The 12,362-nt window shown below is 41.5% G+C and overlaps 1 protein-coding gene across 2 annotated transcripts in view; it reads left to right on the plus strand.

Annotated features, from left to right (window-relative positions):
* Positions 1-2,669: 2,669 nt before the first annotated feature.
* The window catches only part of LOC141113668 (uncharacterized), a 77,465-nt gene continuing 67,772 nt past the window's right edge, over positions 2,670-12,362 (plus strand). For both annotated transcript variants that reach the window (XM_073606920.1, XM_073606911.1), the window contains exons 1-2: positions 2,670-2,781; positions 2,866-9,541. In XM_073606920.1, coding sequence (XP_073463021.1) covers positions 4,906-6,252 — 1,347 coding nt within the window. In that variant the 5' untranslated portion in view covers positions 2,670-2,781; positions 2,866-4,905 and the 3' untranslated portion in view covers positions 6,253-9,541. The remainder of the gene's footprint in view (positions 2,782-2,865; positions 9,542-12,362) is intronic.

Genomic DNA, 12,362 nt, shown 5'->3' on the forward strand with positions numbered 1-12,362 from the left:
CTTTGTCAAAGACATTGCTAAAATCGCGGTACTCCTCCGGCAGGGAGGAGAGTGAAGAGTTGCACAGGACCTTGGCTACCTTCTGGAATCATGTCTTACTGCATTGTGGCAACCAGGATAGAACCTCAGCACGGGGCCAATCAAAAGAGGGATTGTGCCTCTGTAACCAAGAAAACCAATAAACCAGCGGAAACTTAGGTGAGGAAATAACTTGGAATTGGATTATCCCATGGTGAAGAGCTCCTACGGCCATGGATAACGGAACAGTCTCATGAGTCACATGGGCAGGCTGTAGAGGTCTTCCATCAAGATCCTCAATTGCAAGTGGAGCGTCACGCAGCTGCAGCGGAATCGAGTGCTTCAATACCAAGGCAGCATAAATGAACAGGCCTGCAGCCCCAGAGTCGATAAGAGCCTGTATCTCGACGGACGACTCAGCCCAAGAAAGTGTAACCGAAACCAGGGGCTTATCCTTCTGGATAACTGGGGACGAAACAAAGCCACCTAAGGTCTGTCTGTGACAGGACCTCAAGGTTCAGGCATTCCCTGGACGAGTAGGACAAGACTTCAAAAAGTGACCTACCTGGCCATAATAAAAGCGCAATCTCTCCCTCCTTCTAAGGGTTCTCTCATCCGCAGAGAGACGCGTGAAGCCCAAGTGTATGGGTTCATCTTCACAGACCGACTTGGTACCAGGAGGCATGGGAGGTGAGGGAGGCAAGGGTGGTACTGCAAAGTTCAGAGACAAATGTACAGGAGGCCTCCGCAAGCGCTCCTTAAGAGTCTTTCTCTGAGTCTGGAGTCAATGATGATGGCAAACGTGATCAACTTCTCCAGCTCAGTGGGTATATCTCGGGCTGCTATCTCATCCTTGAAGGTATCTGAGAGACCATGAGTAAAAGCAGCCATGAAGGCCTCATTGTTCCAAGCAACCTCTGCTGCCAGAGTACGGAATTCAATGGCATAGTCGGCAACAGTTCTCGTACTCTGTATGGACATGAGGCACTTAGCAGCAGAAGTGGAACGTGCGGGAGCATCAAATACCGTTTCAAAAGAAGCCACAAACTCAGGGTAACTCAAGACAACAGGTTTTTGCGTCTCCCATAGAGGGTTTGCCCAGACCAAGGCTCTCTCAGAAAGCAAAGATATCACAAAACCTACTTTGCTTTTGTCTGTGGGAAACGCCTGGGGCAGCATCTCATAGTATATCTCAACCTGGTTGAGAAACCCTCTGCATTGGACTGGATCGCCCCCAAATCACTGGGGAACCATACACTTATAGAGGTAATACTCTAGGCAGGTGCCTGCACAGAGACTGGAGCAGCATCAGGGACAGCCTGCAACACCGGTTGTACAGGATTCATAAGTTTCCCATAGTGTACTGTGAGGCACATCTAGGCATATATGTTTTTCTTTAAATAGTCATGAAGGGCTGATTCCAGTCCAATTTTAGAAGGCTCACACTAATGCCCTGTACACACAATAGGATTTTCCGACAACAAAATCCATGTTTTTTTTCCGACAGATGTTGGTTCAAACTTGTCTTGCATATACACGGTCACACAAAGTTGGTCGGAAATTCCGAACGTCAAGAACGCGGTGACGTACAACATGTATGACGAGCCAAGAAAAATGAAGTTCAATAGCGAGTGCGGCTCTTCTGCTTGATTCCGAGCATGCGTGGCACTTGTGTGTCGGAATTGTGTACACACGATCGGAATTTCTGACAACGGATTTTGTTGTCGAAAAATTTGAGAACCAGCTCTCAAATTTTGTGTGACGGAAATTTCTATGGAAAATATGTGATGAAGTCTACACGCGGTCGGAATTTCCGACAAAAAGGTCCTATCACACATTTTCTATGGGGAAATCCTATCGTGTGTACGGGGCATAACAGTGATTGTAAAGGTTTGTTTTTTTTGTAAAATAATAAACATATCATACTTACCTGGTCTGTGCAAGGGTTTTGCACAGAGCAGCCCCGATCCTCCTTTTCTGAGGTGTCCCTGCGGCACTCCCGGCTCCTCCTCTACGGCGGGTACCTCCACCTTCCATGGAGGACACATACGGGCGCGCTCCCGAGTCCTGCTGATGCATTCATTGACACAGATAGCAGGACTTGGCCCCGCCCGATACCCGTGTCACTGGATTTGAGCCAATGGCTCCCGCTGCTATCAGTCTATCCAATGAGGACCCGAGACAGCGGCTGGAGCTGATGGGCTCGTGCTCGTTGCTGGAACGATCGGGTTCATGGTAAGAAATAGAATGCATTAAGGTGAAAAACCTTGAGGTTTACAACTCCTTAAAAGTGGAGCAAATGCTGTTTTTTAATTAGTACCTACAGCGAATCCCATAATAAGGCTTACCTATTGTAGCTGGCCAGCTAAGACCTGTCCTAGGTTGCTAATGTGACTTACATGCATATACAGCTAGACCTGCTAATAACCTTAATACAGTTTATATGCTCACATGTGAGAGATAAAAGCAGAGTTATTTACTGTGACTTTATATATGGATGTCATATAACAGTTGTATATTGTGTTCACAGAAGCAAACCAGAAAGAATAGAGTTAAGCCTTTGTGACTCTCAGGAGTTTTGGCCAATCACAGCCAATCTCACACTGAGCAAGAGTTTTGGCCAATCACAGCCAGCCTTACACCTATTATTTTGTCTGGAAATTACCCAGCACATTGTTAGATCTCATTATATCAGAGAGTGGACCTGAACAGATTGCAGATCCAGTCAGAGTTCAGTTTTATGAAAGCAAGTGGCCAAAATAGGTATTTAATACAGTTATATATGTTACTATTGTTATATAATGTGATTAGAACTGTATACTGAACTAGTTATGTGTTCACTTGTAGTTCCACCAAACCAAACAAACGTTCAAACAGCATAGCAAACGTTTAAACCAAACAAACAAATGTTCAAAGAAGCGAGCAAACAGCAAATTGCAATATCAAACAAGTAAAACTATTTCTTAAGCCTCCGATATACCTCTCAGAGAGATCTGAGAGGTATTTTAAAGTGAAAGTACAGATACTGAAGAGAGAAATACATCTACCATTTTCTGTAAAATGACAAGATTGAACAGTTGAATCGCCATTTTGTTATACTTTATTCAACACATGTTTGTACATGCACTCCCTGCTGCTAAATTGTCAGTGTTATATATGAAGAAAAGCTGAAGTTAATAAAGAAGATATCATAGAGGTTTGGTGTGCTCTTTAAACCTACTGCTTCCATAGAACGGCGCTAGAGGAATTATAGCGTAAGAGATAGTCTTGTTTGGACTAAAAGGTCAGAAATTAAAATTCTTCTAATGCCACAGCGCATAAGGCACTTCATAGTGCTGCGCCTGCCACAGTGGAACTATTAGTTGCCATTGAGGGCAAGGCGATAGTGCTCCTCAACTTGCACAGAAAAGAGCGCATTTGAGCAGCGGAGCTACCATAGAGGCCATAAAACGTGTGTTTTAGTTAATCTGCAGCCGACTCTTAAAGTGGCAGAACGGCAAAGGCAAGAAAGAGTGCAAACCCTCCTGCGATCCCTAGAGAGAAAGAGACGCATGGTGGGAGACCAAAGTCCAGAGCTAGAACGCCTACATTGCTACGCACGAAGAGGTCACGTACTGCAGCCAGCTAGTTTCCCACCACTAGGTCCAAAGCCTGCAGCACAAAGCATCTCAAGTCAGCACAAAGCATCGCAAGTCAGCACAAAGCATCGCAAGTCAGCACAAAGCATCGCAAGTCAGAACAAAGCATCACAAGTCAGAACAAAGCATCACAAGTCAGAACAAAGCATCGCAAGTCAGCACAAAGCATCGCAATTCAGAATAGAGCATCAGATTAAGAAAGACAAGTCTCCTTTAAGACTATCCTGCTCTTCCGAATAAGGTCAGAACTTTCCTTTATTACTATCATTGCACATAGGCTTGACAAGAAAGAGACATTTTCGTGTTCAGAAATAAAAGGACTGTAAGTAAAAAAAAAAAAAAAAACAACAAGGGACAGTTTGTAGTGCAAGGACTCTAAAGTATTTAAAGTGAAAGTCATTTTACTGCCTGTACCTATTGCTATTGCATTTAAAGTGAAAGTCATTTTTTACTGCCTGCACCTATTGCTTTTGCATTTAAAGTGAAAGTCTTCTTAATAGTCGTATTGATTGTTATAGCACTTAAAGTAAAATGTCTAAGTCTAGTATTGTTATGCCATTGTTAGAGGATACAAAGATAGATGAGATAGAAGGTGAAGAGCAAGTGAACCTGTCTGAGGTAGAAGAGTCCGATGCAGCATTAGCCATGGCCCAAACAAATGTATCTCAAACAAATGAACTAAGATGCTCGGAATGTATCAGAAAACCGACCCTAAAGATGCTGGAAAATTTGGAGCAAGAAGCAGCATTAAAAGGAAAAAAAATCACCAGAATGTATGATAAGTGGAAATCTTACATTAAAGATGTTCGTAGAAAGCTAAAGCAAGAAAGTATAAAAGGAAACTTTAGTGACATTATAGAGACGGTAGAAGAATCTGAATCACACCTTATGGCAGCATATGTCAACCTGCTGTCATCTACGACACCTTCCCAGGATATTGTAAGGAACATGGACACATGTACTGCAGTCACTAAAGATTTAGTAAAGCTCATGAGAGAACTATCATCTGAAGCTAAATATGATGAAGTTAAGGCAAGAAAGAGAATGAACAAGCTTTTTATGAGAGACAATGCTAGGTCTTTAGGAGGAACCACAATCACAATTAGGACTTCTTCCACTAGCAGAAGTACCAGTAACATATCAGAGTCCTCAAGTACTTTAATAGCAAAAAGAAAGGAACTTGTTGAACAACTTGCTGTCAAGAAAGCAGACATTCGCAATCAAGGCGCAGCGTATACGAATAGCAGAAATGGAAAGGTTGAAGGAAGTTAAGATTATAGAAGCCAGACTCCGAGTACACGAAGAGGACATGAATAGTAATCATAAGTCCAAATCTGTACTAAGTGAAGATGCAGACTCCTACTTCCTTTCATACGCCCAGGAGAATGGAAGGAAATCACCAGTATGTAATGAAGAAAAAAGTAATTGCCCTTCCATTCCTGCTCAGAAAAACGAAAAGAGAGACACACCCAATTCAGAACTAAGTGAAAAAATAAAACAGGATAATTCTGTTCCTAGATGTCACTGCAATGATCAGGAGAATGTTGCGACTATTGTCCCAGCAAGACGACAGAGAACAGTCCCAGCAAGACTTCCTGTTCCAGAACCTACTGTATTTTCAGGAGACATACTGAAGTTCATAGAGTGGAAGGCAAGTTTTGAAATGATCATTGATCATTATTGCTCCAGGCCAATTGACAAGTTATTCTACCTTCAGAAATATGTTGGTGGAGAAGCAAAGAAAGTTCTCGAAGGTAACTTCTATAGAACAGACGAAGAAGCCTACAAGCAAGCTTGGGAAAAGTTAAATGCAAGATATGGTCATCCTTTCTTAGTACAAAGAGCCTTTAGGGAGAAATTGAATAACTGCCCTAAAATAGGTCCTAAAGAACATTTCAAACTCCAAGAGTATGGTGACTTCCTGCAAGCATGCAGCAATGCCATCCCACATGTACGAAGACTAGAAGTACTGAATGACTATCTAGAAAATCACAGGATGCTAACTAAACTACCTGAAGAAGTGGCTTCTAGATGGAATCGCTATGTGACTGAACAGTTAGATCTAAGTAAGAACTTGACAAGTTTTGAAAAGTTCTCTGAGTTCGTTAATAAGGAAGCACGGATAGCATGTAATCCAGTAACAGCATCTTACGCCCTAAAATCCTTAGAAGAAAGGCCTGAGAGAGATATAAGACATGCAAGAGCAACTAGCTTTACAACCAACACAACAGCTAAAGGTACCTACGATAGCAAGTTCAAAGTCACTACTGGGATCAGTAGAGAGACAGAACCGACAAATCCTCAGACTACCTTTAAGTGTATATTCTGTGGAGAGAGCCACTCTATACACAAGTGCCAACAATTGAAGGAGAAATCCCCAAATGAAAAGAAAAAGTTTGTACTTGATAACCAACTGTGTTTTGGGTGCCTAAGAAAAGGCCATATTACTAAGGAGTGTAAAAAAGGGCCACATGCAGCTTGTGCAAAGGACGCCATCCTACACCACTACATGAAGAACATCCAAAGAAGGATAAATCCTCAATACCTAAAGATGCTGAGGAAGAAAAGAAAGCATCGGTATTCTCTTGCAGAGTGAGGGAAAGCAACGGCACATTAATGGTTGTACCAGTGTGCATTTCAAATCCTAAAAGGAAGAATAAGAAGGTATACGCCTATGCACTACTGGATGCCCAAAGCGACGTCACCTTCATTGATCAAGAAATCTGCAAGAAATTACAAGCGGCTACAGAACCAGTGAAGCTCAAACTCACCACAATGACGGGGAGAGACACATTAGTGAACAGTCAAAGGGTCAAAAGATTGAGAGTTAGAAGACTTCATTCAAACCTCACATTGGATCTACCTGCAGCTTGTACGAAAGACGATATACCTCTAGATCGAGATCACATACCTACCTGTGAAACAGCCAATAAGTGGGAACACTTATCTGTTGTATCCCATGAAATGTCCCCGCTGAAGGAGTTTAGTGTTGGACTGTTGAAAGGTTATGATTGTCCCGAAGCTTTGGTGCCACGAAGGGTAATCACAGGAGGAAAGGCTGAACCCTACGCTGTTCAAACTGATCTAGGATGGGGCGTTGTTGGAGGAAAACAGCAGATTGCAAACTCAAGACAGGTGACAGGATTGTGTCATCGAATATCTGTCCAAGAGTTACCAGCTGTAAGTCCAGCGGCAGTAATCAAGATCCTTGAAGCTGAATTGCAGACATAAGTTCTAAAGAAAAGAGTGTATCCCAAGAAGACATAAAGTTTGTACACATTCTAGAAGAAAGTAACCCAGCAGATCATGCTTCAAGAGGCCTGAATGTAACAGAATTGAAAAATTCAAACTGGTTCACCGGTCCAGAGTTCCTTTGGGAAAAGGAAATCATACCCAGTAAAAGTCACACAGAGTTGTCTATGGGTGATCCAGAAGTAAAAATTGTACAAACATTGAGCACTGCCGCCAAGTGTCAAGATGACATACTTGAAAGACTAGCCAGATGTTCAAAATGGAATACAGTCATAAACGTAGTAGCTTGAATTCAACGTTTGGCAAAGGGAATCAGAAAGAAGGAATCATTGAATGTAGAGGAAAGGATGAAAGCCGAAGAAACAGTAATAAGACTCATTCAACAGAGATTCTATAGTGAAGAGTTAAAGAAACTTAGTCAAGAACCCAAAAGGCTTCCCAACAACCACCCATTGTACAAGCTTAATCTTGTTCTACAGGATGGTATACTGAAGGTGGGAGGGAGACTGGAAAATGCATCGTTACCCAGCAGAGTGAAGCATCCAGCAATTCTACCCAAAAATTCTACCTTCACAAGATTGATTATCGATCAGTACCACAACAAATCCTTGCATCAAGGAAGAAGCTTTACCCAGAACTGTTTGAGAGAAGGTGGTTACTGGATAGTAAAGGGAAGCAAAGTTATAGCAAAGTATATAAGTAAGTGCGTAACCTATAGAAAGGTACATAGACTTACCGAAGAACAAAGAATGGCAGATTTACCGGTAGATCGTGTAAATCCATCACCACGATTTCTTTATAGTGGAATGGATTGTTTCGGCCCATTCATCACCAAGCAAAACCGCAAGGAGTACAAGAGATATGGACTAATATTTACATGTCTAAGCTCCAGAGCAATTCATCTGGAAATGTTAGAAAATATGTCAACTGACGCATTCATTAATGCCTTGAGATGTTTCATATCCATTAGAGGTGCTGTCAAAAAGCTTAGATCTGACCAAGGATCTAATTTTGTCGGAGCAAAGAATGAATTGAAGAAAGCTCTAAAAGAGTTCAATAAAGAAAAGGTAACTGAGTATTTGTCACAGAATCAATGTGATTTTTATATGAATGCTCCGCATGCAAGCCACACAGGAGGAGTTTGGGAAAGACAAATCAGAACTGTAATGCCGCGTACACACGGTCGGACTTTTCGTCTACAAAAGTCCAACGGACGCTGACGGACTAAAGCTGGCTGGTAATCCGATCGTGTGTGGGCTTCTCCGGACTTTCAACTGACTTTTTTAGCCTCAAATCCGACGGACTTTAGATTTGAAACATGCTTCAAATCTTTACGTCGTAAGTACGACGGACCCCGAAATCCGCTCGTCTGTGTGCTAGTCCGACGGACAAAAACCCATGCTAGGGCAGCTATTGGCTACTGGCTATGAACTTCCTTATTTTAGTCCGGTGTACGTCATCACGTACGAATCCGTCGGACTTTTGTGTAGTCGTGTGTAGGCAAGTCCGTTCGTAAGAAAGTCTGCCGCAAGTCCGCCGAAGGTACGTCGGAAGTCTGTCGGACAGGCTGTCGGACTTTTGTAGACGAAAAGTCCGACCGTGTGTACGCGGCATAAGAAATGTGTTAAGTTCAGTGTTGAGAAAGAGCTCCGGAAGAATAGATGATGCTTCACTTAGGACCCTATTTTATGAAGTAATGTCTATGGTTAACAGTCGTCCACTTACAGTTGACAACATCAATGATCCAACAAGTTTGGAACCTTTAACTCCCAACCGTCTACTTCACCTTAAGTCTGATTACATCGAACCACCACCTGGCAAGTTTACCAAAGAGGATTTATATGCCAAAGAGAGATGGCGAAGAATTCAAAATCTATCAGAACAGTTTTGGAATAGATGGAGGAAAGAGTACTTAGCCAATCTTACGTTAAGAAATAAATGACAAACACCCAGAAGAAATGTACAGGTTGGTGACATAGTATTAGTGAAAGAAGAAGATTTACCTAGAAGTCAATGGAAATTGGTCAGAGTTCTAGAAGTTCAAAAGGATAAGGATAAACTAATAAGAAGAGCATTGTTACAAATAGAAGACTCAAAACTTGACAAAGAGGGAAAATGTCTCACTATTCCACTCAAGTTGGAACGTCCTATACAGAAGTTAGTTTTTCTACTTGAAAGTGATAAAAGACACTTGGAAGTTGAGAATCTGATGGAAAATTCTCTAAATTCATGTCTAAGATCTGTCCTAGGTTGCTAATGTGACTTATATGCATATACAGCTAGACCTGCTAATAACCTTAATACAGTTTCTATGCTCACATGTGGGAGATAAAAGCAGAGTTATTTACTGTGACTTTATATATGGATGTCATATAACAGTTGTATATTGTGTTCACAGAAGCAAACCAGAAAGAATAGAGTTAAGCCTTTGTGACTCTCAGGAGTTTTGGCCAATCACAGCTAATCTTACACTGAGAAAGAGTTTTGGCCAATCACAGCCAGCCTTACCAGCTATTTATTTTTTCTGGAAATTACCCAGCACATTGTTAGATCTCATTATATCAGAGAGTGGACTTGAACAGATTGCAGATCCAGTCAGAGTTCAGTTTTATGGAAGCAAGTGGCCAAAATAGGTATTTAATACAGTTATATATATGTTACTATTGTTATATAATGTGATTAGAACTGTATACTGAACTAGTTATGTGTTCACTTGTAGTTTCACCAAGCCAAACAAACGTTCAAACAGCATAGCAAACGTTCAAACCAAACAAACAAATGTTTAAAGAAGCGAGCAAACAGCAAATTGCAATATCAAACAAGTAAAACTATTTCTTAAGCCTCAGATATACCTCTCAGAGAGATCATAAAGTGTCTAAGGTATTTTAAAGTGAAAGTACAGATACTGAAGAGAGAAATACATCTACCATTTTCTGTAAAATGACAAGATTGAACAGTTGAATCGCCATTTTGTTATACTTTATTCAACACATGTTTGTACATGTACTCCCTGCTGCTAAATTGTCAGTGTTATATATGAAGAAAAGCTGAAGTTAATAAAGAAGATATCATAGAGGTTTGGTGTGCTCTTTAACCACTTCACATCCAGGCCATTTCTGACACTTCGCTCCTACATGTCAAAAATCATCATTTCTTTGCTATAAAATTAGATAGAACCCCCAAACATTATATATGTTTTTTTAGCAGAGACCCTAGAGAATACAATGGCGGTCATTGCAACTTTTTATCTTGCACGGTATTTGCGCAGCAATTTTTGAAACGCGTTTTTTTTGAAAAAAAAACAGTTTCATGCTTTAAAAAAAAACAAAACAGCAAAGTTAGCCAAATTTTTTTGCATTGTGTGAAAGATGAAGTTACGCCGAGTAAATAGATACCTAACATGTCACGCTTCAAAATTGCACACGCTCGTGGAATGGCGCCAAACTTTGGTACTTAAAAATCCCCATAGGCGACGCTTTAACATTTTTTACTGGTTACATGTTTTGAGTTACAGAGGAGGTCTAGGGCCAAAATTATTGCTCTCGCTCTAACGTTCGCGGCGATACCTCACATGTGTGGTTTGAACACCGTTTTCATATGTGGGCGGGACTTACGTATGCGTTCGCTTCTGCGTGCGAGCTCACGGGGACAGGGGCGCTTTAAAAATTTTTTTTTTTTTTTTTATTGTTAATTTTACTTAAAAATTTTTATTTTTACACTTTAAAAAAATTTTTTTTTTTTTGATCACTTTTATTCCTATTACAAGGAATGTAAACATCCCTTGTAATAGGAATATGAGACGATCAGTCCTCTTTACAGTGAGATATGGGGTCAATAAGACCCCACATCTCACCTCTAGGCTGGGAAGCCTAAAATCAAAAAAAAAAATAAAACGATCGCCGCTTCACAGCTGAAGCGGCGCCGTTTTTTTGAATGCAGAGGCCGGGCGTGACGTCATAACATCGCGCCCGGCCTCCGAACGATCATAGAGACTCCGGCGACCATCTGGTCCGCCGGAAATCTCTATGGTGAACATCCGGCGCCGGCGGATCCGCTATCCGACTCACCGATCGCTGAGGTGAGTCGGTAGTAGCACCGGAGGGCGGCGGGAGGGGGGGGACGTCCCCTCCCGCCGCCCGTAAGAACGATCAAGCGGCGGAACAGCCGCTATGATCATTCTTATGGTGTACGGAATCGCCAGCTGAAAATGCCGGTATCTGAATGATGTCTGTAGCCTCAGACATCATTCAGATATAAGCCCCGAAAGTCGAGGACGTCATACTGCTTCCATAGAACGGCGCTAGAGGAATTATAGAGTAAGAGATATGCCGCGTACACACGGTCGGACTTTTCAGCTACAAAAGTCCAACGGACGCTGACGGACTAAAGCTGGCTGGTAATCCGATCGTGTGTGGGCTTCTCCGGACTTTCAACGTACTTTTTTAGCCTCAAATCCGACGGACTTTAGATTTGAAACATGCTTCAAATCTTTACGTCGTAACTACGACGGACCCCGAAGTCCGCTCGTCTGTATGCTAGTCCTACGGACAAAAAAACGACGCATGCTCATAAGCAAAAACTAAACGGAAGCACTCGGTCTAGTAAAACTAGTGTTCGTATTGTAGGTAGCACATTCATCACGCTGCAAAATCTGTGATCGTTGAATGCAGCGCATTTTATTTCTTCTTTACGAATGCTCTAAAGAACGAAGGTGTTTTGCTGTTCATATTCAGAGTTCTCCCAAACTGATTTCTGGATTCTTTTTCTCTTTTTGATCTCATGAATGATATAGTATGCTTTTTAAAAACAATGTTTCCATACTAATAATACTTTTTACCTTTTATTTATTTATTTTTTTTAGGTTTGTAAAGTTACCACAAAGAACCCATTATTCTAGTTTTGTTTTTCTAGTGCTTATTTTTTAGTTTTTAGATAAAGTTAACCCAAAGCACCGTTTTTGGTTATGTAGATTTTTTTATTTTCAAGACTTACCACTTGAACATTATTAACATTAGTAATGTATTTTTGGTGTGTTTTTTCAAACTCAATGAGATTGTTGTCCCTTGTTAATTTAACATTGTGTGTAAAATCAATGATTTAAAAGAAAACACATAAAGTCTTTTGCTAAACTCAAAAAAGATCCATTTGTTCATGGTCAAAATAAAATAAAGAGGAAGTCAACGCTGGAAAAAGTCGGTGTACAAGAAAATTGGGATCTTGAGGAGTCCATATAAGAGGGAGCACAATCTGGTCCAAGAATCCCAGAGATCAACAGCACCAGCAGATGATCTAGATGTCCCCAGACTGTGGTCCTACAACAGCCTGCGTCTTCTGTCAGACCAGACTGAACCCAGGTCATCACTTTCTTCTCTTCCCTGCAGCCTTTCCTCCACGCTGCCCTGCAGCCTTCCCTGCAGCCTTCCCTGTAGCCTTCTTTGGAGGCTGTGGCTGTGG

The sequence above is a fragment of the Aquarana catesbeiana genome, linkage group LG01 (genome assembly GCF_042186555.1).
Source record: "Aquarana catesbeiana isolate 2022-GZ linkage group LG01, ASM4218655v1, whole genome shotgun sequence".
In the NCBI taxonomy this organism is placed as follows: domain Eukaryota; kingdom Metazoa; phylum Chordata; class Amphibia; order Anura; family Ranidae; genus Aquarana; species Aquarana catesbeiana.